This window comes from Microcaecilia unicolor, chromosome 2 (assembly GCF_901765095.1).
Source record: "Microcaecilia unicolor chromosome 2, aMicUni1.1, whole genome shotgun sequence".
Classification (NCBI taxonomy): domain Eukaryota; kingdom Metazoa; phylum Chordata; class Amphibia; order Gymnophiona; family Siphonopidae; genus Microcaecilia; species Microcaecilia unicolor.
In genome coordinates, this window is record NC_044032.1 from 629,262,194 (window position 1) to 629,289,792 (window position 27,599).

At 47.2% G+C, this 27,599-nt stretch overlaps 1 protein-coding gene across 1 annotated transcript in view; it reads left to right on the forward strand.

The window, feature by feature from the left end:
* Window positions 1-27,599, forward strand: part of CLGN (calmegin) — a 350,951-nt gene that overhangs the window by 137,033 nt on the left and 186,319 nt on the right. Inside the window, exon 8 of the mRNA XM_030191707.1 lies at window positions 213-402. Within this exon, the coding sequence (XP_030047567.1) occupies window positions 213-402 (190 nt within the window). The remainder of the gene's footprint in view (window positions 1-212; window positions 403-27,599) is intronic.

Consider the following 27,599-nt stretch of genomic DNA (forward strand, 5'->3'; position numbering starts at 1 on the left):
TTTACTCATTAGTTTCATAATTTCTTTCAAAATATGAACACATGTAATTTGAGTTTACGCCCATTATTTTGTAGGTTAATGCATATTAAGTTGATTGTACACTCATTTTTAAAATGCCTAAAAAGTGAATATGGACTAACAAATGAACATCCCAGCTGTTTATACAAAACCCTTATTAAGAGCACTCTAAATCTACTTTTCTGTTTGGTTAGTATTGCAGCCAGATAACACATTTGAAGTATTAGTTGACCAGACCGTCGTCAGCAAGGGAAATCTTTTGGAAGATATGGTTCCTCCTGTAAATCCAGCTAGCGAGATCAGTGATCCATTTGATAAGAAGCCTGAGGAATGGGATGAAAGAGCCAAGATTCCTGATGTCACCGCTGTCAAACCAGATGACTGGTGAGAATCTGTTGTCTATATAGTAATCATTGTATAAAAAAAACCATGCAGCAAAAAACAGCACAAAGGGCTTTCAAGACTGGAGCAGACAATGTAACTTGAAGGTCTTTGAATTAAAGTTACATTGTCTGCTTTGGTCTTGAAAGCCCTTTGTGCTGGTTTTTGATGCGTGTGCTGTGTACTTTGACCCTCTCCTCCTTGTGTTAAAAAACAAACAAACCATGAAATCACAGGCATATTCTTGTAGCCTTTACTACGTGCCAAAAAGATGTTGATGCAATTAGAACTGGGTCCATGCTTGTGTTCTCTGATTATATTAGTGCTGCTTCATCAGGACTAAGAAATAACAAGTACATATAGAGGCTCATTCCGTTACATCCCAAGGATCAGTCCAGACAAATGGGTTGTGACCATCCACCAGCTCTGTAAGCTCCTGCGCTTAGCAACCAAGCCAGTATTCTCGATCTCCAGCAGACAGGATAGCAGCTCCTGTGCAATGTGGTGACTGCTGTGTGGCTTCCTGTCCTATGTGCTTGCAGGTTCAGTTGAGTTTGAAGTTGAGAATATCCTGTGCCTCGGGTGTAAACCTAGTTCTCTGAGGACAAGCAGGCTGCTTGTTCTCACTGATGGGTGACGTCCATGGCAGCCCCTCCAATCGGAATCTTCCTAGCAAAGTCCTTTGCTAGCCCTCGCGCGCCCGCGTGCACCGCGCATGCGCGGCCGTCTTCCCGCCCGAAACCGGCTCAAGCCGGCCAGTCTTCTTTCGTCCGCACTCGGTACGGCTGTGTTTTTGTCGTGTCGAGCCCCGGAGAGTCGACCTCGCGCGTCCGTTTTAAAATAGACGTGTTTTTTTTCTTCGGAAAAGTTCTAACTTTGTTCGGGAAGTGCTCCGGAAACCCCCTTGGGTTTCGTTTGCCCCTTCCCGTGTTTCCAGTTTTCGCCCCGGTAAGTTTTCTTTCGTCGTCGGGGTAGGCCTCTTTTCGGCCTCGGTCGAGATTTTTCTCCCTTAAAGTTTTGGTGCTCCAAATTCGTCATTTCGGATTTTGATTTCGCCGGCGTGATTTTTCCGCCCATGACATCGAAGCCTTCCAGCGGCTTCAAGAAGTGCACCCAGTGCGCCCGGGTAATCTCGCTCACTGATAGGCACTCTTCGTGTCTTCAGTGTCTGGGGGCCGAGCACCGTCCTCAGAACTGTAGTCTGTGTTCCCTGTTACAAAGGCGGACTCAGGTAGCGAGATTGGCCCAGTGGAACGTTTTGTTCTCGGGCTCTTTGTCGGCATCGGCACCGGGGTCATCGTGTGCATCGACGTCATCAGCGTCCAGACCTTCATCCTTGGCCGCCAGTGCATCGAGTGCATCGAGGCATCGGCCCTCTGCATCGGCGCCGAGACATCGGATAGCTGCATCGACGTCGGTGGTACCGGGACCTCGTCTCCTGATGTCGTCGGACGGTGGTGCATCGGGTGGAGTGCAGGTGAGGGCTGTCCATTCCCCTGCTGGTGGCGGTGAGCCTTCGGGTGGGTCTCCCCCTACCCTGAGGGCTCCTGCGGTACAGCCCCCCCGGGATCGACCTGCTTCGACCTCGGCCCTGAGGAAGCGACGGATGGATTCTACGTCCTCCTCGTCGGTGCCGGGGAGCTCCGGTGACATGCTTCGGAAGAAGTCGAAGAAGCATCGACACCGGTCTCCTCCCCGCGTCGGCACCGAGAGCTCTGGGTCGCCGAGGGAGTCGGCACCCAGCAGGCATCGGCACCGAGAGGACCGCTCACCCTCTGTTCAGGAGGTGTCGATGCGCTCCACTCTGGACAGCCCGGACCAGCCTCCACGCCCGGAACAGGTTCTGACGTCGACGCCTGCATCGACCTCCTTGCCTTTCTCTGCAGCCGCTCTGAACGAGAGCCTCCGGGCCGTTCTCCCAGAGATTCTGGGAGAGCTGTTGCGCCCTACCCCTCCGGTACCGGCGGTGCTTGCGCCTCCGGTACCGTCGAGCGTGGCGCCGGCTGGCCCATCGCCCGGGGTGAGGTGCCGACTGCGGCCACCTCCCAGGAGGGCTCCCCGACTACGTCGGCGGAGGGAGCTTCGCCGATGCGGGCAAGGGAGTCTACCTCTCGACGCCCCCATCGTGGACGTGGCTCCACCGAGTCGAGCCGGGCGAGGTTGCAGACACAGGTCCGTGAACTTGTGTCTGACACCGAGGGTGAGGCCTCGTGGGAAGAAGAAGAAGACCCCAGATATTTCTCTGACGAGGAGTCTGAGGGTCTTCCTTCCGATCCCACTCCCTCTCCTGAAAGACAGCTTTCTCCTCCCGAGAGTCTGTCTTTTGCTTCCTTTGTCCGGGAGATGTCTACGGCCATCCCCTTCCCGGTGGTTGTGGAGGACGAGCCCAGGGCTGAAATGTTTGAGCTCCTGGACTATCCTCCACCTAAGGAAGCGTCCACTGTTCCCTTGCACCATGTCCTGAAAAAGACATTGCTTGCAAACTGGACCAAGCCATTAAGTAACCCCCACATCCCCAAGAAGATCGAGTCCCAGTACCGGATCCATGGGGACCCAGAGCTGATGCGCACTCAGTTGCCTCACGACTCTGGAGTTGTGGATCTGGCCCTAAAGAAGGCTAAGAGTTCTAGGGAGCATGCTTCGGCGCCCCCGGGCAAAGACTCTAGAACCTTAGACTCCTTTGGGAGGAAGGCCTACCATTCCTCTATGCTCGTGGCCAAAATCCAGTCTTACCAGCTCTACACGAGCATACACATGCGGAACAATGTGCGGCAGTTGGCGGGCTTGGTTGATGCTCTCCCCCCTGAGCAAGCCAAGCCTTTTCAGGAGGTGGTCAGGCAGCTGAAGGCGTGCAGAAAATTCCTGGCCAGAGGGATGTATGACACCTTTGATGTTGCGTCCAGGGCCGCTGCTCAAGGTGTGGTGATGCGCAGGCTCTCATGGCTGCGTGCCTCCGACCTGGAAAATAGACTCCAGCAGCGGATTGCGGACTCGCCTTGCCGTGCGGACAATATTTTTGGAGAGAAAGTCGAGCAGGTGGTAGAGCATCTCAACCAGCGGGATACCGCATTCGACAAGTTCTCCCGCCAGCAGCCTTCAGCATCTACCTCTACAGGTAGAAGATTTTTTTGGGGAAGGAGGACTGTTCCCTACTCTTCTGGCAAGCGTAGGTACAACCCTCCTTCTCGACAGCCTGCGGCCCAGGCTAAGCCCCAGCGCGCTCGCTCTCGTCAGCAGCGTGCGCCTCAGCAAGGCCCCGCGGCTCCCCAGCAAAAGCAAGGGGCGAGCTTTTGACTGGCTCCAGCAGAGCATAGCCGACATCCAAGTGTCAGTGCCGGGCGACTTGCCGGTCGGGGGGAGGTTGAAAGCTTTTCACCAAAGGTGGCCTCTCATAACCTCCGATCAGTGGGTTCTGCAAATAGTCCGGCAAATACACCCTGCAAATACACCCTCAATTTGGCCTCAAAACCTCCAAATTGTCCACCGGGAGCTCAATCCTACAGCTTCCAGCACAAGCAGGTACTTGCAGAGGAACTCTCCGCCCTTCTCAGCGCCAATGCGGTCGAGCCCGTGCCATCCGGGCAAGAAGGGCTGGGATTCTATTCCAGGTACTTCCTTGTGGAAAAGAAAACAGGGGGGATGCGTCCCATCCTAGACCTAAGGGCCCTGAACAAATATCTCGTAAAAGAAAAGTTCAGGATGCTTTCCCTGGGCACCCTTCTCCCCATGATTCAGCAAAACGATTGGCTATGCTCTCTGGACTTGAAGGATGCCTACACACACATCCCGATACTGCCAGCTCACAGACAGTATCTGCGATTTCAGTTGGGCACACGCCACTTCCAGTACTGTGTGCTACCCTTTGGGCTCGCCTCTGCGCCCAGGGTGTTCACAAAGTGCCTAGCTGTAGTAGCAGCGGCACTGCGCAGGCTGGGGGTGCATGTGTTCCCATATCTCGACGATTGGCTGGTGAAGAACACATCCGAGGCAGGAGCCCTGCAGTCCATGCAGATGACTATTCGCCTCCTGGAGCTACTGGGGTTTGTGATAAATTATCCAAAGTCCCATCTTCTCCCAGTGCAGAAACTCGAATTCATAGGAGCTCTGCTGGATTCTCGGACGGCTCGCGCCTATCTCCCAGAGACAAGGGCCAACAACTTGTTGTCCCTCGTCTCGCGGGTGCGAGCGTCCCAGCAGATCACAGCTCGGCAGATGTTGAGATTGCTGGGCCACATGGCCTCCACAGTTCATGTGACTCCCATGGCCCGTCTTCACATGAGATCTGCTCAATGGACCCTAGCCTCCCAGTGGTATCAGGCTGCTGGGGGTCTAGAAGACGTGATCCACCTGTCCACGAGTTTTCTCAAATCCCTGTATTGGTGGACAATCTGGTCCAATTTGACTCTGGGACGTCCTTTCCAAATTCCTCAGCCACAAAAAGTGCTGACAACGGATGCGTCTCTCCTGGGATGGGGAGCTCATGTCGATGGGCTTCACACCCAAGGAAGCTGGTCCCTCCAGGAACGCGGTCTACAGATCAATCTCCTGGAATTGCGAGCGATCTGGAACGCTCTGAAGGCTTTCAGAGATCGGCTGTCCCATCAAATTATCCAAATTCAAACAGACAACCAGGTTGCCATGTACTATGTCAACAAGCAGGGGGGCACCGGATCTCGCCCCCTGTGTCAGGAAGCCGTCAGCATGTGGCTCTGGGCTCGCCGTCTCGGCATGGTGCTCCAAGCCACATATCTGGCAGGCGTAAACAACAGTCTGGCCGACAGACTGAGCAGGATTATGCAACCTCACGAGTGGTCGCTCAACTCCAGAGTGGTGCGCCAGATCTTCCAAGCGTGGGGCACCCCCTTGGTGGTTCACTCGAGATGCGAAGAGATCCACCAAGTCCCTCAGTTCTGTTCCAGGCTTCAGGCCCCCGGCAGACTGGCATCGGATGCCTTCCTCCTGGATTGGGGGGAGGGCCTGCTGTATGCTTATCCTCCCATTCCTCTGGTGGGGAAGACTTTGTTGAAACTCAAGCAAGACCGAGGCACCATGATTCTGATTGCTCCTTTTTGGCCGCATCAGATCTGGTTCCCTCTTCTTCTGGAGTTATCCTCCGAAGAACCGTGGAGATTGGAGTGTTTTCCGACCCTCATCACGCAGGACGAAGGGGCTCTTCTGCATCCCAGCCTCCGGTCCCTGGCTCTCACGGCCTGGATGTTGAGAGCGTAGACTTTGCCTCTTTGGGTCTGTCAGAGGGTGTCTCCCGCGTCTTGCTTGCTTCCAGGAAAGATTCCACTAAGAGGAGTTACTTCTTTCTGTGGAGGAGGTTTGCCGTCTGGTGTGACAGCAAGGCCCTAGCTCCTCGCTCTTGTCCTACACAGACCCTGCTTGAATACCTTCTGCACTTGTCTGAGTCTGGTCTCAAGACCAACTCTGTAAGAGTTCACCTTAGCGCAATCAGTGCATACCATTACCATGTGGAAGGTAAGCCGATCTCAGGACAGCCTTTAGTTGTTCGCTTCATGAGAGGTTTGCTTTTGTCAAAGCCCCCTGTCAAGCCTCCTACAGTGTCATGGGATCTCAATGTCGTTCTCACCCAGCTGATGAAACCTCCTTTTGAGCCACTGAATTCCTGCCATCTGAAGTACTTGACCTGGAAGGTCATTTTCTTGGTGGCAGTTACTTCAGCTCGTAGGGTCAGTGAGCTTCAGGCCCTGGTAGCCCAGGCCCCTTACACCAAATTTCATCATAACAGAGTAGTCCTCCGCACTCACCCTAAGTTCTTGCCAAAGGTCGTGTCGGAGTTCCATCTGAACCAGTCAATTGTCTTGCCAACATTCTTTCCCCGTCCTCATTCCTGCCCTGCTGAACGTCAGCTGCACACATTGGACTGCAAGAGAGCATTGGCCTTCTACCTGGAGCGGACACAGCCCCACAGACAGTCCGCCCAATTGTTTGTTTCTTTTGATCCCAATAGGAGGGGAGTGGCTGTAGGGAAACGCACCATATCCAATTGGCTAGCAGATTGCATTTCCTTCACTTACGCCCAGGCGGGGCTGGCTCTTGAGGGTCATGTCACGGCTCATAATGTTAGAGCCATGGCTGCGTCGGTAGCCCACTTGAAGTCAGCCTCCATTGAAGAAATTTGCAAAGCTGCGACGTGGTCATCTGTCCACACATTCACATCTCATTACTGCCTGCAGCAGGATACCCGACGCGACAGCCGGTTCGGGCAGTCAGTTCTTCAGAACCTGTTTGGGCTTTAGGATCCAACTCCACCCCCCGAGGGCCCTGTTTGTTCTGTTCCAGGCTGCACTCTCAGTTAGTTGGTAAATTTTTTAGGTCAATCTCAGTTATGTCCTCGCCGTTGCGAGGCCCAATTGACCATGGTTGTTGTTTTGAGTGAGCCTGGGGGCTAGGGATACCCCATCAGTGAGAACAAGCAGCCTGCTTGTCCTCGGAGAAAGCGAATGCTACATACCTGTAGAAGGTATTCTCCGAGGACAGCAGGCTGATTGTTCTCACAAACCCGCCCGCCTCCCCTTTGGAGTTGAGTCTTCCCTTGTTTCTCTTTTGCTACAATACGAGACTGGCCGGCTTGAGCCGGTTTCGGGCGGGAAGACGGCCGCGCATGCGCGGTGCGCGCGGGCTAGCAAAGGACTTTGCTAGGAAGATTCCGATTGGAGGGGCTGCCGTGGACGTCACCCATCAGTGAGAACAATCAGCCTGCTGTCCTCGGAGAATACCTTCTACAGGTATGTAGCATTCGCTTGGTCTAGGTCCCTCCCTGCTCCCCCGTTGCTACTTTCTACGTCTTTATCTCAGTTTTCCCTTCTCAATTTTTCTCCTGCCACTGCGGTTCTTTTTGAGAGTGCTTGTGCTGTGGGAAGATGGTGCTGCTTCAGTGCCTTTGAGGTCTCGAGACTGGCTGTTTACGAGCTTATTCAAAAGCATGGATTAATGAGACAAAGCCAACATAGATTTAGTGAAGAGAAATTGTGCCTCACCAATCTACTACATTTCTTTGAAGGGGTGAACAAACATGTGGATAAAGGTGAGCCAGTTGATATTGTGTATCTGGATTTTCAAAAGGCGTTTGACAAAGTACCTCATGAAAGACTCCAGAGGAAATTGGAGAGTCATGGGATAGAAGGTAGTGTCCTATTGTGGATTAAAAACAGGTTAAAAGATAGAAAACAGAGAGTAGGGTTAAATGGTCAGTATTCTCAATGGAGAAAGGGTAGTTAGTGGGGTTCCCCAGGGGTCTGTGCTGGGACCGCTGCTTTTTAACATATTTATAAATGACCTAGAGATGGGAATAACTAGTGAGGTAATTAAATTTGCTGACCTCAAAGTTATTCAAAGTTGTTAAATTGCAAGGGGACCGTACAAGACTGGGAGACTGGGCGTCTAAATGGCAGATGTCGTTTAATGTGAGCAAATGCAAAGTGATGCATGTGGGAAAGAGGAACCTGAATTATAGCTACGTAATGCAAGGTTCACCAACCAAGAAAGGGATCTAGGTGCCATCATTGATAATATATTAAAACCTTCCGCACAGTGTGCTTTGGCAGCTAAGAAAGCAAATAGAATGTTAGGTATTATTAGGAAAGAAATGGCAAACAAAAATGAGGATGTTATTATGCCTTTGTATCGCACCTCGAATATTGTGTTCAATTCTGGTCACCGCTTCTTAAAAAAGATATAGTGGAATTAGAAAAGGTGCAGAGAAGGGCAACAAAAATGATAAAGGGGACGGGACGACTTCCCTATGAGGAAAAGCTAAAGCGGCTAGGGCTCTTGAGCTTGGAGAAAAGACGGCTGAGGGGAGATATGATAGAGGTCTATAAAATGAGTGGAGTGGAAAGGGTAGACGTGAAGCTTATAGTTACTCTTTCCAAAAATACTAGGACTAGGGGGCATTCAAATTAAGCTACAAAGTAGTAAATTTAAAACGAATTGGAGAAAATGTTTCTTCACTCAACGTGTAATTAAACTCTGGAATTTGTTGCCAGAGAATGTGGTAAAGGTGGTTAGCTTAGCAAGGTTTAAAAAAGGTTTGGACGGCTTCCTAAAGGAAAAGTCTATAGGCCATTATTAAAATGGACTTGGGGAAAATCCACTGCTTATTTCTGGGATAAGCAGCATAAAATGTATTGAGTTTTCTGGAATCTTGCCAGGTATTTGTGACCTGGATTGGCCACTGTTGGAAACAGAGTGCTGGGCTTGATGAACCTTTGGTAGAACTGAAAAATGAGCTTAGAACTGAAAAATGAACTTGCGGAGCTATTGTTAGAAATATGTAATTTATCCTTAAAATTGAGCGTGGTACCGGAAGATTGGAGGGTGGCCAATGTAACATCGATTTTTAAAAAAAGGTTCTAAAGGAGATCCGGGAAGTTATAGACCGGTGAGTCTGACATCGGTGTCGGGCAAAATAGTAGAGACTATTATTAAGAACAAAATTACAGAGCATATACAAAAGTATGGATTAATGAGACAAAGTCAACATAGATTTAGTGAAGGTAAATCTTGCCTCATCAATCTACTACATTTCTTTGAAGGGGTGAACAAACGTGGATAAAGGTGAGCGGGTTGATATTGTGTATCTGGATTTTCAGAAGGCATTTGACAAAGTACCTCATGAAAGACTCCAAAGGAAATTGGAGAGTCATTGGATAGGAGGTAGTGTTCCGTTGTGGATTAAAAACTGGTTAAAAGATAGAAAACAGAGAGTACGGTTAAATGGTCAGTATTCTCAATGGAGAAGGGTAGTTAGTGGGATTCCCCAGGGGTCTGTGCTGGGACCGCTGCTTTTTAACATATTTATAGATGACCTAGAGATGGGAGTAACTAGTGAGGTAATTAAATTTGCTGATGACACAAAGTCGGAAACTGCTTAAAACCCACCTTTTGAAGCAAGCTTACCCAAATGATCCAACTTAAACTTATGTACCCATCCACTCAACACCCACCCAAGCGTTAATGACAATGAACTAGACCCCCTCCCACCGGTCTTCCCACAACCTCTTCCCTCCCCCTACTCTTACAACAAATCCCCCGACTAATACAACTTATCCCCTCCCTACCTCTCCCACCTCTACTACCCCTTCTCTTGTTCTATCACCTAACTACTTTTATCATTCTACGTTACTACATCTTTAATACAGCTTGTACTTCTCTCTGCAATACATTGAAACCCTATCTACTGTGTAAGCCACATTGAGCCTGCCATGAGTGGGAAAGCGCGAGGTACAAATGTGATAAATAATAAATATTCAAAGTCGTTAAATCGCGGGAGAATTGTGAAAAATTACAAGCGGACCTTACGAGACTGGGCGTCTAAATGGCAGATGACGTTTAATGTGAGCAAGTGCAAAGTGATGCATGTGGGAAAGAGGAACCTGAATTATAGCTATGTCATGCAAGGTTCCACGTTAGGAGTCACGGACCAAGAAAGGGATCTAGGTGTCGTCGTTGATGATATGTTAAAACCTTCTGCTCAGTGTGCTGCTGTGGCTAAGAAAGCACATAGAATGTTAGCTATTAGGAAAGGAATGGAAAACAAAAATGAGGATGTTATAATGCCTTTGTATCGCTCCATGGTGCAACTGCACCTCGAATATTGTGTTCAGTTCTGGTCGCCGCATCTCAAAAAAGATATAGTGGAATTAGAAAAGGTGCAGAGAAAGGCGACGAAAATAATAAAGGGGATGGGACGACTTAACTATGAGGAAAGGCTAAAGCGCCTAGGGCTCTTCAGCTTGGAGAAAAGGCGGCTGAGGGGAGCTATGATAGAGGTCTGTAAAATAATGAGTGGAGTTGAATGGGTGGATGTGAAGCGTCTGTTCACACTTTCCAAAAATACTAGGACTAGGGGGCATGCGATGAAGCTACAATGTAGTAAATTTAAAACGAATCGTAGAAAATATTTGTTCACTCAAAGTGTAATTAAACTCTAGAATTCATTGCCAGAGAATGTGGTAAAGGCGGTTAGCTTAGCGGAGTTTAAAAAAGGTTTGGACTGCTTCCTAAAGGAAAAGTCCATAGACCGTTATTAAATGGACTTGGGGAAATCCACTATTTCTGGGATAAGCAGTATAAAATGTTTTGTACATTTTTGGGATCTTGCCGGGTATCTGTGACCTGGATTGGCCACTGTTGGAAACTGGATGCTGGGCTCAATGGACCTTTGGTCTTTCCCAATATGGCAATACTTATGTATTTATGTCTGTCCCAGTATGACAATACTTATGTACTTACAGCCAATCAGTGCTAATTGTAGCACAGTGGCTCAATGGATGGAAATGTGGTTTGATCGGGGGTTCAAAAAGATAGATCTGTGATAGGCCCGCCTGGTTAAGGGGCTGTGAGGTATGGGAGTACACAGTGGCTTTCTGAGGCACACACTCTTAGCCCAGATCTTCGAGCAGCCTGCTGGTCTCTGAACCCACAGCATCTGTTTTCAGTCACAGAAGAGGCTGTGAGAGAAGGTTTTACTTCTTTCTGGGGCTAGTTGTGAAGGAGTCAGCTAGGAGATGATGTTAGGAGGTAGTAACATAGTAGACGACGGCAGAGAGGGACCTGCACGGTCCATCCAGGCTGCCCAACAAGATAAACTCATATGTGCTACTTTATGTGTATACCTGACCTTGATTTGTATCTGTCATTTTCAGGGCACAGACTGTAGAAGTCTGCCCAGCACTAGCCCCGCCTCCCAACCACTAGCCCCCCTCCCACCACCGGCTCTGCCGCCCAATCTCGGCTAAGCTTCTGAGGATCCCTTCATTCTGAACAGGATTCCTTTATGTTTATCCCACGCATTTTTGAATTCTGTTACCGTTTTCATCTCCACCACCTCCCGCGGGAGGGCATTCCAAGTATCCACCACTCTCTCCGTGAAAAAATACTTCCTGACATTTTTCTTGAGTGTGCCCCCCTTCAATCTCATTTCATGTCCTCTAGTTCTACCGCCTTCCCATCTCTGGAAAAGGTTTGTTTGTGGATTAATACCTTTCAAATATTTGAACGTCTATATCATATCACCCCTGTTTCTCCTTTCCTCCATGGTATACATGTTCAGGTCAGCAAGTCTCTCATACGTCTTGTAACACAAATCCCATACCATTCTTGTAGCTTTTCTTTGCACCGCTTCAATTCTTTTTACATCTTTAGCAAGATACGGCCTCCAAAACTGAACACAATACTCCAGGTGGTGCTTCACCAACGACTTATACAGGGGCATCAACACCTCCTTTCTTTTGCTGGTCACACCTCTCTCTATACAGCCTAGCAACCTTCTAGCTACGGTCACCGCCTTGTCACACTGTTTCGTCGCCTTCAGATACTATCACCCCTAGATCTCTCTCCCCTTCTATACGTATCAGACTCTCGCCGCCTAACACATACGTCTCCCGTGGATTTCTACTCCCTAAGTGCATCACTTTGCATTGAATTTTAATTGCCAAACCGTAGACCATTCTTCTAGCTTCTGCAGATCCTTTTTCATGTTTTCCATTCCCTCCCGGGTGTCCACTCTGTTACAGATCTTAGTATCATCCGCAAAAAGGCAAACTTTACCTTCTAACCCTTCGGCAATGTCACTCACAACATAGTAACATAGTAGATGACGGCAGAAAAAGACCTGCACAGTCCATCCAGTCTGCCCAACAAGATAACTCATATTTGCTGCTTTTTGTGTATACCCTACTTTGATTTGTACCTGTGCTCTTCAGGGCACAGACCGTATAAGTCTGCCCAGCACTATCCCCGCCTCCCAACCACCAGCCCCACCTCCCAACCACCGGCTCTGGCACAGGCACAGACCGTATAAGTCTGCCCAGCACTATCCTCACCTCCCAACCACCAGCCCTGCCTCCCAACCACCGGCTCTGGCACAGACCGTACAAGTCTGTCCAGCACTATCCCCGCCTCCCAACCACCAGCCCCGCCTCCCGATTTTGACTAAGCTCCTGAGGATCCATTCCTTCGGCACAGGATTCCTTTATGCTTATCCCACGCATATATATTGAACAGAATCGGCCCCAGCACCGATTCCTGAGGCACTCCACTACTCACCTTTCCCTCATCCGAACGAATTCCGTTAACCACCACCCTCTGGCGTTTGTTCGTCAACCAGTTCCTAATCCAGTTCACCACTTCGGGTCCTATCTTCAGCCTGTCAAGTTTGTTCAAGAGCCTCCTATGGGGAACTGTGTCAAAATCTTTGCTGAAATCTAAGTAGATTACGTCTACAGCACGTCCATGATTCAGTTGTCCTGTCACCCAGTCAAAGAATTCAATTAAATTCGTTTGGCACGATTTACCTTTGGTAAAATCATGTTGTCTCGGACCTTGTAACTTATTGGCTTCCTGGAAATTACCTATCCTTTCCTTCAACATCGCTTCCATTACTTTTCCAATAAGTGAGGCTTACGGCTTGTAGTTTCCAGCTTCTTCCCTATCACCACTTTTGTGAAGAGGGACCATGTACGCTGTTCTCCAATCTCACGGAACCTCTTCCGTTTCCAAGGATTTATTAAATCTTTAAGAGGACCCGCCAGAACTTCTCTGAGCTCCTCCAATATCCTGGGGTGGATCCCTTCCGGTCCCATGGCTTTGTCCACCTTTAGATTTTCAAGTTGTTCATACATACTCTTCATTGAACGGTGCTATATCCACTCCATTCTGATATGTACTTTTGCCAGTCAATTGCGGTCCTTCTCTGGGATTTTCTTCTGTGAAGACAGAACAAAAGTATCTATTTAGTAAATTTGCATTTTCTTCATCATTATCTACATAGCGGTTCGCAGCATCTTTCAGTTTCACAATTCCCTTTTTAGTCTTCCTCCTTTCACTAATATACCTGAAGAAATTTTTGTCACCCCTCTACATTTGTAGCCATTTGTTCTTTCACTTTCGCCAGACATATTTCTCTCTTGGCTTCTTTCAGTTTCATCCGGTATTACTCTCCGTGTTCCTCTTTTTGAGTTTTTCTGTATTTCAGCAACGCCAACTCTGTTTTCACAGCCACTTGCTTGGATAACCATATCGGTTTCCTTTTTCTCTTGCTTTTATTTACTCTCCTTACATAAAGGTTTGTGGCCATATTTATAGCTTCTTTCAGCCTGGACCACTGTCCTTCCACTTCTCGTATGCCCTCCCAGCCCATCAGCTCCTTCCTCAGGTATTCCCCCATTTTACTAAAGGCAGCATGCTTGAAATCCAGGACTTTGAGTTTTGAGTGGCCACCCTCCACTTCAGCTGTCATATCAAACCAGACTGTTTGATGGTCACTGCTGCCCAGGTGGGCACCCACTCAGACATTTGACACACTATCCCCATTAGTGAGCTCTACTTCTACTTCTTTCTGATTCCACAGATGGAACCTTCCAATCTACATCCGGCAGATTGAAATCTCCCAGCAACAGCACCTCTCTCTTCTTTCCCAACTTTTGAATATCTGTGATCAGATCTTTATCTAGTTCCTCCAATTGTGTCGGAGGTCTGTAGACAACACTCACGTGGACAGAGGTTCTATCATCTCTTTTTAAGGTGATCCATATCGCTTATTCCTTTCCCCAGGTTCCTGTCATTTCAGTCGCTGCGATATCATTTCTCACATACAGAGCTACTCCTCCACCTTTACGACCACCTCTATCCTTCCTAAATAAATTATAGCCTGGTATGTTTGCATCTCATTCATGGGAACACCATTGAGCCATGTCTCCGTGATTGCAACAACGTCTAAGTCTGCCTCATGAACTTTATTGCTTAGACTGCGAGCATTTGTGGTCATCGCTTTCCATCTACATTTCAGTGGAATTTTTATCTTCTGTTTAGTTTCTTGTTTAGTTTCTTGTTTAATCTCACTTCTTGCTGTGTTGGTAAGAAGTGATTTGCTAAGATTGTTGTTTTCATTGCTTTCTTTTCTACTGACGCATCTTGTGTTTAGCTTTAGCTGGGGGTGACCACTTTAAGTGAACTGCCCCCATATGCCACCCCTACCTTCTAGTTTAAATGCCTAGAAATATATTGTCTGAATTTCTCCTCATAGATTTTTTTTCCTGCCACAGTGAGATGCAGCTCATCGTTACAGTATAGTCTTTTGTTTTTCCATGTATTGCCCCATCCTCCTATGTCCCTAAATCCTTCTTGGTGACACCAGGCTTTGAGCCAGCTATTGAAATTCTCAGTACTTTGCAATCTTTTCTCTCCCTTTCCAAAGGTAGGTAGTACTTCAGAGAAAGCTATTGTTTGTATCAAAGGTTTTAACCCCTCTCCCAGCTCCTGAAAAGCTCTCTGCGTGGCAAGTGGGGTATTACTGGACAAGTCATTTGTTCCCAGCTGGATAACAACATCAGTGTTTGACTCCTTAGTTTCTTCTCTGATTATAGAGATTATTTGCTTGGTACTCCTGGTAGATGAAGAGCCTGGAAGGCATTTCACTTTGCATGGCCCCTTGAACTGTATTTCAAAGTTAATGCCTCTGATAATGGAATCCCCTAGTAGCAACAGTTTCCTGGTATGGGTTTCAACATTAGTGATTTGGGGGTGTCTTTTCTCTTTGGGTACCTTTGTATCAGTGATATCAGTCAAACCTCCAGAGGAGTTCTCAAGATGCCATGGGTGTTTTGCTTAGCTGGAATTGATGACTGAAACCATGGGAGTTGATGACATAAGAGTTGCTTAAATTTTGATCTTGCCCATTTTCTGTCACTTTGGATACTATTTGAGTAGTGATTGTGGACTTAGGCAAATCAGGAATCCCACAAAACAGTTTGTCTGATATAGTGAAGCTGCTAGAGATGAGGCTTAAGAACAAGTCTAAGGACTTGTCACAACTTACTGACAGGCAGATGATCAAAAGCCCCCGCGCTGTGCCAAACAACACTCTAAAAATAGTGCTGAAACAGTGCGGGGCTTTACTGCATCTATGATCAGAGATAACTGCATGCAAATTTAAGCACGCAATTCTATCTGATCATGGGGTAGAAGTGTGGGAGGATTCCTCCCGCACTTGTTTGACAGATCTGGGCTGTCAAAAGCCCAGACCTCTCAAACACCGGGGCTGGAGGTCCATGGGACCCCAACTACCCCTGCCCCGAGCAAGGTGAAACGGGGGCTGGAGGTCCGGTGGACCTCCAGTCTCCCCAACACAGGTTTAGGGAAGGCTGGAGATCTGGTGGGTCTCCAGCCCCCCATAACTCCTCCCCAATTCCCCCCCCCCCCCCCAGCATTAGTAAGGGGTCCCTACCCCCCCTCCCCAGCGACAGGGCTGGAGGTCCCCCTGACAGGTTCAGGGAGGGCTGGAGATCTGGTGGGTCTCCATTCCCCCCCCCCCCCCCCCCCAGCATTAGTAAGGGGTCCCTGGTGGCCCAGTGGGCCGCGATCAGTCCCCACCCCCCTACCTCCAACCTCAAGGTAAGGGGGTTGGAGGGTTGATTGCGGCCCACTGGGCCACCAGGGACCCCTACATTGGAGGGGGGGGAGGGTTAGGGGAGCTGGAGACCCACCAGATCTCCAGCCCTCCTTGAACCTGTGTCGGTGGGGGGGGGGGGGCGGAGGATCGGGGAGACCAGAGGTTCGCCGGACCTCAGACCCCCTGTCGTGGGGAGGGGGGGTCATCGTCAGTCGCCCACTGGGCCACCAGGGACCCCCTAATAATGCTTGGGGGTGTTAGGGGTGCTGGAGACCCACCGGATCTCCAACCCTCCCTGAACCTGTGTCGGAGGGGAGGGGGACCGGAGGTGTGCTGGACCTCCAGCCCCCTGTTGCTAGGGGGATGGTCGTCGGTTCCTCCGAGGGGTGCTGCATTGGGGGAATAGAGGCCTGCTAGCATGCAAACGCATGCTGGACAGGGCTCACTATTCCTTCCCAATGGTCTGCAAACCCTAACGCCAGCTCTGAGCTGGCGTTAGGGTTTGCCGCAGCCAGCACGCCAATCTTTGGTGCGCTGGTCGCTGATCATTGGGGATGAATAGGATTAGCATGCATTTGCATGCTATTTGCACTGAGCCGTGTTTGCATGCATTTGCATGCTAGTTGCGTTCAGAGTCCGCGAGCGCGTTATTTCACGCGCTTGGGGGCTCTGATTATGGGGCAGCAGCCAACAGAGGCACTAGTATGGCGCTAACAGCCTCTAGCGCTTGAGTTTGCTTCTGAGCATCGGCCCATGAATGAGTTGGAACTTTAAAGAAGCGGGCAGAATTCTATATGAATTTATTTTTCTTTTCTAGATTAGAGCAAACTTATCATCACCTTTTTTTGGTAAGCTTTGTGTTTCAGCAAACTGATTTACTTTTTTACATACATCACTAAAGTGACGATGATCAGAAGTCTTGTGCTGTTCCAAATAGTGCTCTAAAATTTGCACCAGAACAGCGCAAGGTTATACCGCCCCATAAGAGCAGAGCTAGTAGCATGGAAATTTAAGCATGCTATTAGCTCTGAACAGAGGGGTACTGTGCGGGAGGATTGCATGCTCAGGCACAATCCTCCCACACTTGACAGGCCTGGGCTGTCAAAAGCCCGGACCTGTCAAACACAGGGGCTGGAGGTCCCTGGGACCCCCTTGAACCCCATCCAACAGCAAGGTCCTGGTGGCCTAGTTCTCCGCCACCCCCACCCCCGCACGCCTCATTAGCAACACGAGGGCTAGAGATCTGATGGATCTCCAGCTTCCCTAACGTCTCTCCCCCCCCCCCACCCAAAAAAATCCCTGAGGGCCCAAGTGGGCTGCCAAGATAACCCCCCCCCCCCCCAACCACCCTTGTGGTCTAGCGGCCAACCTGCCCCCCCCCCCCCCTTCTCTATACCTCTGTGCTGGAGGAAGGAGTAGCAAAGTAGCAGTCCCTACCCTTCCAGCACTGCCTTCAAAATGGTGGCGCCTTGCCTAGTGCATCCTGGACCTCCTGCCCCCACCCCCCACCCTGTGTCCGGGGGGAGGGGGGGACCTGCAAGCAAGCAAATTCATTTTGGGCAGGGTTCCTCATTCCTCCCCAATGCTCTGCAAACCCTAACTCCAGCTCTGAGCTTGTGTAGGGTTTTCTGTGCAATCAGCGCCAATGTTTGACACGCAGCCTGCTGAGCATTGGAGAGGAGTAGGTAATGCCTTGTTTAGCATGTATTTGCATGCTTATTGCGTTCAGAGCTGGCAAGCGTGTTACACGCACTCACCGGCTTTGATCATTGGGCAGGAGCAAACGTGGGTGCTTTTGGCCTCTATCGCCCGCGTTTGCTTCTTATCATCGGGGCCTATGGTTCTGTATAAAAAAGTTTTGTATATTCTTCATGCTTTGATTTGAACAAATTAACAATACTACACTGACATCTAGTGGCATAATTGAACTATTGTATTTTTGTTTCTTTGTGCATTTTGTTTTATTCAAGTATAACTGTATTCTATAATTTGTTTGTCACCTTACATATTTTATTGGGGAAGATGATCCAGGAGATGAAAAAAAAGGTCTGCAGGAAGTGCAATGCAGTCCACAAAAGCAGAACACACATGTTGTGTAATTTAAAAGGCTTTTTGTCCTTGCCACTTTAAAACAACCCAACGTAGCTACATTACGCCTCTCTAAAGGCTGCATCAGGGGCTACAGCTATTAGGAAGTAATTCCTTGGTTTAGTTCTAACAGCAGGAAAATGGTGCCTGGTGCATGCGCTCAAGATTTGTGCATCAAGCACAGCTTTTAAGCTCATGCCCAGAACGCCAGAGGGAAAGAGGAGGGAAGGGATGTGGAAGAGCTGCTGGTTGCATCAGTGTTTTGCAAGATACTTTCTAGTGACCCAGATTTACCAATGTGGGTACACCAGGGCTTGTAATTTTCCCCTTTATTAAGTTTAGCAATTTAGTACCAGCAAAGTATTTTCTTGACAGTTAAACAGAAAGATGCCATAAGGTATTTTTAGGGGCTCTTCGTTATTTGGCTGGGAAAGGGTGATAACTAGTAGATGGTGGCATTACATACACTTTATGAAAGGAAACAGAAAAGGATGCCAAAGGTTTCCAGGGGGGAAATAATGTCATGATTTAATAATAATTGAACTTTTGTGAGAGCCTATGCAGACACCTAACGCTAGCTCGGAACTGGCGTAGGTTCTGCAGCAGTAAGGGCACCCTTACAAGCTGTGCTGTTCATTGTGCATTGACAGGAATAGGAAATTCCCTCATCTGCATATGTTTGAATGTCATTTGCGCTGTTCCTCAGCGTGTGTGTTTCTGCCGTTGTTTGCCTCTGACCATGGTGCGCTTGCAAATGTGGGCGCTAGTCCAGCGCTAATGGCCTCTAGTGCCTGCATTTGTTTCTGAGCATTGGGGCCTGAGTGGTTCTGTGCCATAGTGACCAAGTGGGAAATGATGTGCATGTAAGGTGCGGCTTCTTAAAAGCTGCTAGAATTACGTGAGTGGAGTCCTGGACAGCAAGATACAAGTCTTCACAGATGGGTGATGTCATCAGATAGAGCCCACACAGAGAATATCTGCTACAGATATAACTTATTTTTCTCATTTGTAGTAGGTGTTTTCTGTAGCCACCAAGATTGATCAGACACAAGTTCTCCCCACTCCCCAGTAATTGCATTCCTTCTTTGGGTATGGAATAAATATTAAATTTTTAAAAAGAAATAGAAATAAAACAGAAAAGAACTTAAGATATCTGTTTTTATTGGACTAACTTAATACATTTTTTGATTAGCTTTCGAAGGTACCCTTCTTCAGATCAGAAAAGAAGGGTTACCTTTGAAAGCCAATCAAAAATTGTGTTTAGTTAAATAAAAAAGGTATTTTCTTTTCTTTGTTTTGTTTTTATTTCTATTTATAACCTTTAAAAGTGGACTAGCATGTCTACCACACCACTTTACTCAAAAAGAAAGGCAAATAAAATAATACCTTTTTAATTGGATTAACTTAATATATTTTTGACAAGTCTTTGAAGGGAGAACCACCTCCTTCAGGTCAAGTGTGAGTAAAAGGTAACAGAATATATATATATAATTGAAACATGAAAGCATTCCAGTGACAGCGAGGGAACGCTGGGGGTGGGAGAGGAGTGAGAAACAGAGGTGGATGGGTAGCAGAAGGTGACAAAGCAGTATAATGTTATGGTTTATAATGTGATAGGAAACCCAGATACCTGTTGAGTCTTGTCAAGTGGTTGTCAAATATTTCATAATCTGAACTTCAAAGATCTTACTGTTCCTGGATTGATTTGAAGCTGCCTCTTAGTATTCTGCCATTATTATTACTGATGCAGCGTCATATCCTGAAAAGTGCTCACCCACAAAAGTGTCATGTTTATTTGCTTAGTGATATTTAATGTGGTCTTTTGCATCTGTCCCATATCCTCAGTATAGCACCCTTCTTGACATTTCTGCATTAAATAATATATATGCTGTGCTATGCTCCTGTCTTGTATGCTTCACACATTATCCAAATGTGGACTTCTAGGCATTTCACAATAAGAAGAGCTCTTCTCCTGAAGAGAATACATTACAGCTATGCATCAGAATCATGAAAGTTATTTAAAAACCCATTTAATTCCCAAATCTTAACTAAGAAGACTCAAAAAGATACGTTTTTTCAAAAGTTTCCAAAATTGTAAAGGGGATTGCACTTCTTTTAAGTGTATTGGTAATTAATTCCAAATGCTATCATAACTTATCATGACTAGATTTATAACGAATAATCCTTGTAGACATAGGCGCCCGGTATAAGAGGCTTGGGGAGGCCACAGCAACATGGATCAGCTGTTTCTATAGGAATGCTAAATAGTAGTAGTAGTAGTTCTCCCGCGAGTCCCGCTGCTCTGGGGGGTTTAAATAGCAGCAGCTGCAATGAAAGCCGTCTCTAGCCTTGTGTATAACCAGTTGTAATTTGATTACCTTACTGCTGGGAGAGCAGAGCAGGGGAGTTGGCTGGAGGTGTCCTGGGTTGCCAGGGAGATATTTAACTAGGATGAATTCCTGCACATGAGCACTTCATACCAAAGAGACTTGCACTGACCCCTGAAATTTTAAAAGTGCTAAAAATACGTTTTAAAAGTATTTGCATTAAATCTAATTGCAGAATTTAAGTGCTAGGAAGTGGGATTGGTATGCCATGTACTCAAATTTGCTCAAGCCATATGCAAATTAGTCCGGTTTTGGGAGGTTCTCATTTGCATATTTATGGGTAAAAATTGTTGGAAATGTTTACAGCCTTAATGTTAGGACATGGCTCTGATCAAAAATGTGAACTTTGATCCAAAAACGAAGGGTTTAGCTAGTGTTTTTGACTAAAAATTCCCATTAAAGTGTCTGTATGTTAATCAGCATTCAAATAGAGCTCTCTGATTGGATGAGCAGCTCCTGTTAGAAAATCTGCTCGGGAACAGAGAGGAGAGGAGAGAATCAATGGGTGGGTGGGTGTGGATGGCTGGAGGGGGGGCAGGGGAGCGAGGACAAGAAATGAAGAAGAAAGGCAGAAAGTAAAGAAATAAATGGAAAGGAAGCCCTGGAAACGGATTTAAGAGGACAGAGAGCAGCAGAATCGGATACTGGGCCAGCATGATCAGAAAAACAAAGTCACCAGACAACAAAGGTGGAAAAGATCATTTTATTTTCATTATAGCGTTTGGAATATGTCCACTTTGAGAATCAGGTGCTCAACATTAAATGTTTATATTTATTTACTTATTTATGGCATTTTATCCCACGTTAAACATGAATTAGGATGTTTTGTGGCTCTACATGAGAATTGTGATATTATGATCCTTGTTTCATTTTGTTGACGGTCTGCATTTTCCGTATGGGTGGTATATTGGTGTATTAGGTTCTGCCCAGTGTAATATTTATGGAACAGTAAGGTTCTGAGTGTGTTTTTGCACAAAGTTGTGCATAGTGTTTTGCAGTTGAGCGATTGTGGTTGACATATGATACATATCTAATATCTAAATTTAATAAAAGGTATTAATTGTGATTTATTTTTATTTATTTATTTTTTCTGTGGGTTATCAGACAATTATGGGTTTAAGCTCCACCCCTGGCCCCACCCCTAACCCCGCCCCATTTACCCTCCCCAAACAGTTGGGCCACCGACCGCCTATACTTGTAGATAGAAATCCTAAACATAAGGTCCTTGTGAAACAGATGACCCTGTAATGAAATAACTAGTTAATCCCTGAACCCCTTGGAATTTAATCCATACACACTCTTATAAATCAAATTAATGATTTTAAACTGTGTACATTGTTTTAACAGTAAGCCAATGTAAATCATGCAGAAACCATAGAGACTCTGTCAAACCTATTCAAACCATAGATCAATTTGGCTGCTATATTTTGTTAAAACTGTAAACATTGCTGTATTTCGGTTGAGATACCATAATAAAGAGAATTGCAATAGTCCAGCTGTGGAAGCAACACAAGCCTGGACTATTGTCCTAAAATTGTTCAGTGTTAAAGATTTGATTCTTCTTTATTGTCTTAATCTAAAAAAAAGGTTGTGTTTTTACTAAGAGTATCAACTTGTCTTTCATATGATAGTTTAGAATCCAAAATAAAGCCCAACACTGTTGAGTGATCTAATATCATCAAACTTCCTCCAGATAACCAGTACAACTTTTTCTTGTATCTAAGAGCTTATCAAAATCAGCAAACCACACAACTTGAGAAATGAGAAGTAGCCCAGTCATCTATAATAGAGATATAATATTTTATTTTACAAATAGTCTCTGAAAAAATGGTAGATGTAGGAAATAACAAGAATATCATCTGCATAGGATAAAGCAAAAATATCCTTCCTTGTCATCTATACCAGACCATTCCAGACTAATGGGTTATGTCCATCTACCAGCGGAAGGAGACAGAGAAAATAGTTCCCAGTAAACCGCCCCTTAAGGGTATCGTGCTTCCTGGAATATTCAGTATTTTCTCTGTCTCCTAGCGGATGGTGCAGCTGCTCTGGATTGCTGGCTTGTAGCTCCTGTCCCAGATTCATCTGGTGACAGTGGAGCCAGGAGTGTGCTGGTAGCCGTGTTGGGGCTAGTTTTAGATAATACTCAGTGGTCCCGAGTTCCTCATCTGCCAGCTAGGGTGATATCCAGTGACCCTGGTTCCCTTCCCTCCCCTTCCTCCCCTGGCTGTCTTTCTAGCAGGGTGATTGTTGATTGCGGCATGGAGTAACTTGTCTCCCCTGTGGGGGTTCTTCTCTTCTGTGGTGGTAGGTATATCTGAATTTCTGCCTCTGAGGTAAGCCTTTATTTATTCCTGTCACTAGTGAAGAAGGTTGTTTATTTTAAAAAAAAAAAAAGGAAACTTTGTTTTTTTTCCCTCCTTTTCTGCCTCTAAGGTAAACCTTTATTAATTTCTGTCACTAGTGAAGAAGGTTGTTTATAGAAAAGGAAACTGGTTTCCCCTCCTTTTCTCCCTCTCAGGTAAACCTTTTTTTAATTCCTGTCACTAGTGAGGAAGGTTGTTTAAAAAAAATAAATAAAAGAAACTTTGTTTTTCCTTCTTTCTCTTGCCTGTTATCTGATTTATTTTCCTGCCTTTGGCAATGTATTCTAGGGGGCCGCTTGCGAAGTTTCTTTGAATTTCGCTGGCCGGCATCTGATTCTGATCTTGGACCCTTCTTAGCTGGTACCAGTTGCTTTGATTTTTTTGTGGGATGCGGCTCGTGTCTGGATCATGAAACTCAGTCGTTTTTTTTTCTTCTTCATGGTCCTAGATGGCGGCTGGTTCAGAGTGTGGCCCCTTTGCTGGAACTTGTACCTTTGCGGTTCAGAGGTCTTAGTCTGCCATTTCCAAAGTAGGGGAAGTCTCTCGCTGGCTACGTTTGGCTGCAGGCTCAGTCTTTTTAGGCCAGGGCTATTTTTTCATTCCTGTCAGCCTTATACGGCTGTTGGTCAGTTCTTTTTCAGACCGTCTGGTCTCTGCTGCTTCTGGCATCTTGCTTGAGACGCCCCTGCTATTTGATTCTTGTTTTGGCAGCAGTTTTTCCTCCCTTCCGTAGGGAGGTTCTGGTTCTCTCAGCCCCGTGGATCCCTCCTGTCTGCTCGCAGGGTACTTTCCTTTTGGTAGGGGTCCGAGTTGCCCTTGGTGTGCAACTGCTAGCTCAAATCCCTCTTCTGAGTACCCTCGGGAGTGCCATTATTGCCATTCTTTTGCTTTGACTTAGTTCAGTGTCTCTTTATGGAAATGTGCCTTTTTAGGACTAGTTTTCCAGAAATACAGAAAAACTCAAGAAGAGGAACACAGGGAGGAATACCGGAGGAAACTGAAAGAAGCCAAGAGAGAGATACTTCTGGCAAAAGCAGAAGAACAAATGGCTAGAAATGTAAGTAGGGATGACAAAACTTTCTTCAGGTATATTAGTGAAAGGAGAATGACTAAAAAGGGAATTGTGAGACTGAAAGATACTGCGAACCACTATGTAGATAATGATGAAGAAAAAGCAAATTTGCTAAATAGATACTTTTGTTCTGTTTTCACAGAAGAAAATCCTGGAGAAGGACCGCGATGGACTGGAAAAGGTACAAATGAGAATGAAGTGGATAGAGCACCGTTCACGGAGGAGAGTGTGTATGAACAACTTGAAATGCTAAAGATGGACAAAGCCATGGGACCGGACGGGATCCACCCCAGGATATTGAGGGAGCTCAGGGAGGTTCTGGCGAGTCCTCTTAAAGATTTGTTTAATAAATCCTTGCAGACGGGAGAAGTTCCGAGGGACTGGAGAACGGCGGATGTGGTCCCTATTCACAAAAGTGGTGATAGGGAAGTAGTTGGAAACTACAGGCCGGTAAGCCTCACTTCAGTTATTGGAAAGGTAATGGAAGCGATGCTGAAGGAAAGGATAGTGAATTTTCTGGATGCCAATAAGTTGCAAGATCCAAGACAACATGGTTTTACCAAAGGGAAATCGTGCCAAATGAATCTCATTGAATTCTTTGATTGGGTGACAGGAGAATTAAATCAGGGACGGGCTATAGACGTAATCTACTTAGATTTCAGCAAAGCTTTTGACATAGTTCCCCACAGGAGGCTCTTAAATAAACTGGATGGGCTGAAGATAGGACCCAAAGTGGTGAACTGGATTAGGAACTGGTTGACGGGCAGATGCCAGAAGGTGGTGGTGAATGGAATTCGCTCGGAGGAGGGAAAGGTGAGTAGTGAAGTGCCTCAAGGATCAGTGCTGGGGCCGATTCTGTTCAATATATTTGTGAGTGACATTGCCGAAGGATTAGAAGGTAAAGTTTGCCTATTTGCAGACGATACTAAGATTTGTAACAGAGTGGACACCCGGGAGGGAGTGGAAAACATGAAAAAGGATCTGCAGAAGCTAGAAGAATGGTCTAAGGTTTGGCAATTAAAATTCAATGCGAAGAAATGCAAAGTGATGCACTTAGGGAGTAGAAATCCACGGGAGACGTATGTGTTAGGCGGTGAGAGTTTGATACGTACAGAAGGGGAGAGAGATCTTGGGGTGATAGTAACTGAGGATCTGAAGGCGAAGAAACAGTGTGACAAGGCGGTGGCCGTAGCGAGAAGGTTGCTAGGCTGTATAGAGAGAGGTGTGACCAGCAGAAGAAAGGAGGTGTTGATGCCCATGTACAAGTCATTGGTGAGGCCCCACCTAGAGTATTGTGTTCAGTTTTGGAAGCCGTATCTTGCGTAGGATGTAAAAAGAATTGAAGCGGTGCAAAGGAAAGCTACGAGAATGGTATGGGATTTGCGTTACAAGACGTATGAGGGGATACTTGCGGACCTGAACATGTATACTCTGGAGGAAAGGAGAAACAGGGGTGATATGATACAGACGTTCAAATATTTGAAAAGTATTAATCCGCAAACGAATCTTTTCCGGAGATGCGAAGGCAGTAGAACGAGAGGACATGAAATGAGATTGAAGGGGGGCAGACTCAAGAAAAATGTCAGGAAGTACTTTTTCACGGAGAGAGTAGTGGATGCTTGGAATGCCCTCCCGCGGGAGGTGGTGGAGTTGAAAACGGTAACAGAATTCAAACATGCGTGGGATAAACATAAAGGAATCCTGTTCAGAAGGAATGTATCCTTGGGAGCTTAGCCAAGTTTAGGTGGCAGAGCCGGTGGTGGGAGGCGGGGATAGTGCTGGGCAGACTTATACGGTCTGTGCGAGAGCCGGTGGTGGGAGGCGGGGATAGTGCTGGGCAGACTTATACGGTCTGTGCCAGAGCTGGTGGTGGGAGGTGGGACTGGTAGTTGGGAGGCGGGGATAGTGCTGGACAGACTTATACGGTCTGTGCCAGAGCTGGTGGTGGGAGGCGGGGCTGGTGGTTGGGAGGCGGGGATAGTGCTGGACAGACTTATACGGTCTGTGCCCTGAAGAGTTCAGGTGCAAATAAAAAGTGGCACATGTGAGTTTATCTTGTTGGGCAGACTGGATGGACCGTGCAGGTCTTTTTCTGCAGTCATCTACTATGTTAGTTTGCCACAGCTCTTCCTTGCTTCCCTTGCTTTCGGACAGGCGGATTTTGCCTTTTCTAGTTTCAGGCGCCTCTCTCCTGGCACATTTAGCACTCCTTCCTTTTTCTGTAAGGGACGCAGTCCTTTCCTGCTTAGCAGATCTATTGCTGTGCATCTGGATTATCGCCTCTTAGCTGTGCGCTTTTCTCTACTTTTCTGCAGGGAAGTGGATCTGTTATAGGTCTGGAGTTTGATTCTCCCTTAGCTGGTTTTTCCTCAGTTTGGTGTTCGTGGCCAGCTTCCTCTTTGTTCCTGGCCTGGCAAGAGTTGGTTCTTCCTCACTGCCTTATGGCTGCGTTTTGCTCCCTAAGGTCTGAGGATTCCAGCTCCGTGATGCTTACCTCCCTCTTGGCGGGAGTTCCTTCTCTACATTGACTGCTGCTCCATATCGGTTGCCTAGGAGGGCGGTCATTGTGGCTCAGAGACCACTTGAGGGCCAAGAGTGTCTCTTGGGGCATGGGGCTTTCTCTTCTTGTAGTTTTAGTCCTCCTGGGCCAGGGGAGTGCGCAGTGCCAGGTCTGCATTTCCACAAATTGTGCTCCTTTCCTGTTGGCCTCCTGGCAGCACCTTCTTCTCTGGCTGTTCCCCGGGACTCCATCTATGCATTTTGCTTGTTGAGCACAGCGCCATCACCGCATGTTGAGCGCGGCCCCATCGCCGCATGTTGAGCGCGGCCCCATCGCCGCATGTTGAGCGCGGCCCCATCGCCGCATGTTGAGCACAGCTTCATTATTCCATGCAGTTCCACCGTTCCATGTTGAACGGCTCCATCGCTGCATTCTGGGCACAGTTCCACAGTTGCAGGTTGGTTTTAGCTCCATCGATGTATGTTGAGGACAGCTGTATCATGGCATGTTGAGTGAAGTTCCTTCGCTGCTTATTTTGCAACCTTTCATCTCTGCATGTTGAACGCAGCTCCATTCTTCATGCTGAGAAGTTTCTGTATCCAACCCGCTGAAAAAAGCTGGGGTTGACCGACAAGGTGAAACAGTGCCCAACAGGCAAAGGTGAAAATATGCTCCACAGTCAGAGACTGAACTGTGCTCAAGGGACAGAAAAGAAGCTGCGCTCATCAGGCAGAGTAGGATCCGTGCTCAACGAGAACAAACAGATTTGCATTCAAAGCACACAAACAGAGCCACACACCACGGTCAGAGAAAGAGTTGCACACCTCTGGCAAAGATAGAAATTCACTGAACAAGCAGAGTAACAGACAGAAGATGAGCAGTGCCCCACTGAAAGAGCTGGATGTTAGAGGTACCTGCAGAACTGAAGCTGCGGTAGCGATGGAACTGTGTATATAATGCAGACAAGGAGCTGCTTTCCACAGGCAGACAAGGAGCTGCGCTCCTGACGCCAGCAAGGAACTGCGCTCCACACACCGGCAAGGAACTGCGCGCCACACGCCAGCAAGGAGCAGCGCTCCACACGCTGACAAGGAGCTATGCTTCCTACGCAGACATGAAGCTGTGTAGCACCTGCAGTCACAGAGCTGTGCTCCACTTCACCCAAATCTTCCTCGGTGAAGACCGAAGCAAAGAATTCATTTAATCTCTCCGCTACGGCTTTGTCTTCCCTGATCACCCATTTTACCTCTCAGTCATCTAGTGGTCCAACCTATTCTTTTGCTGGCTTCCTTCTTTTAATATACCTAAAAAAAATTGGTGGGAGTAAATGATAAAATGTATTGTCCTTTTGGCTGTATTTATTAAG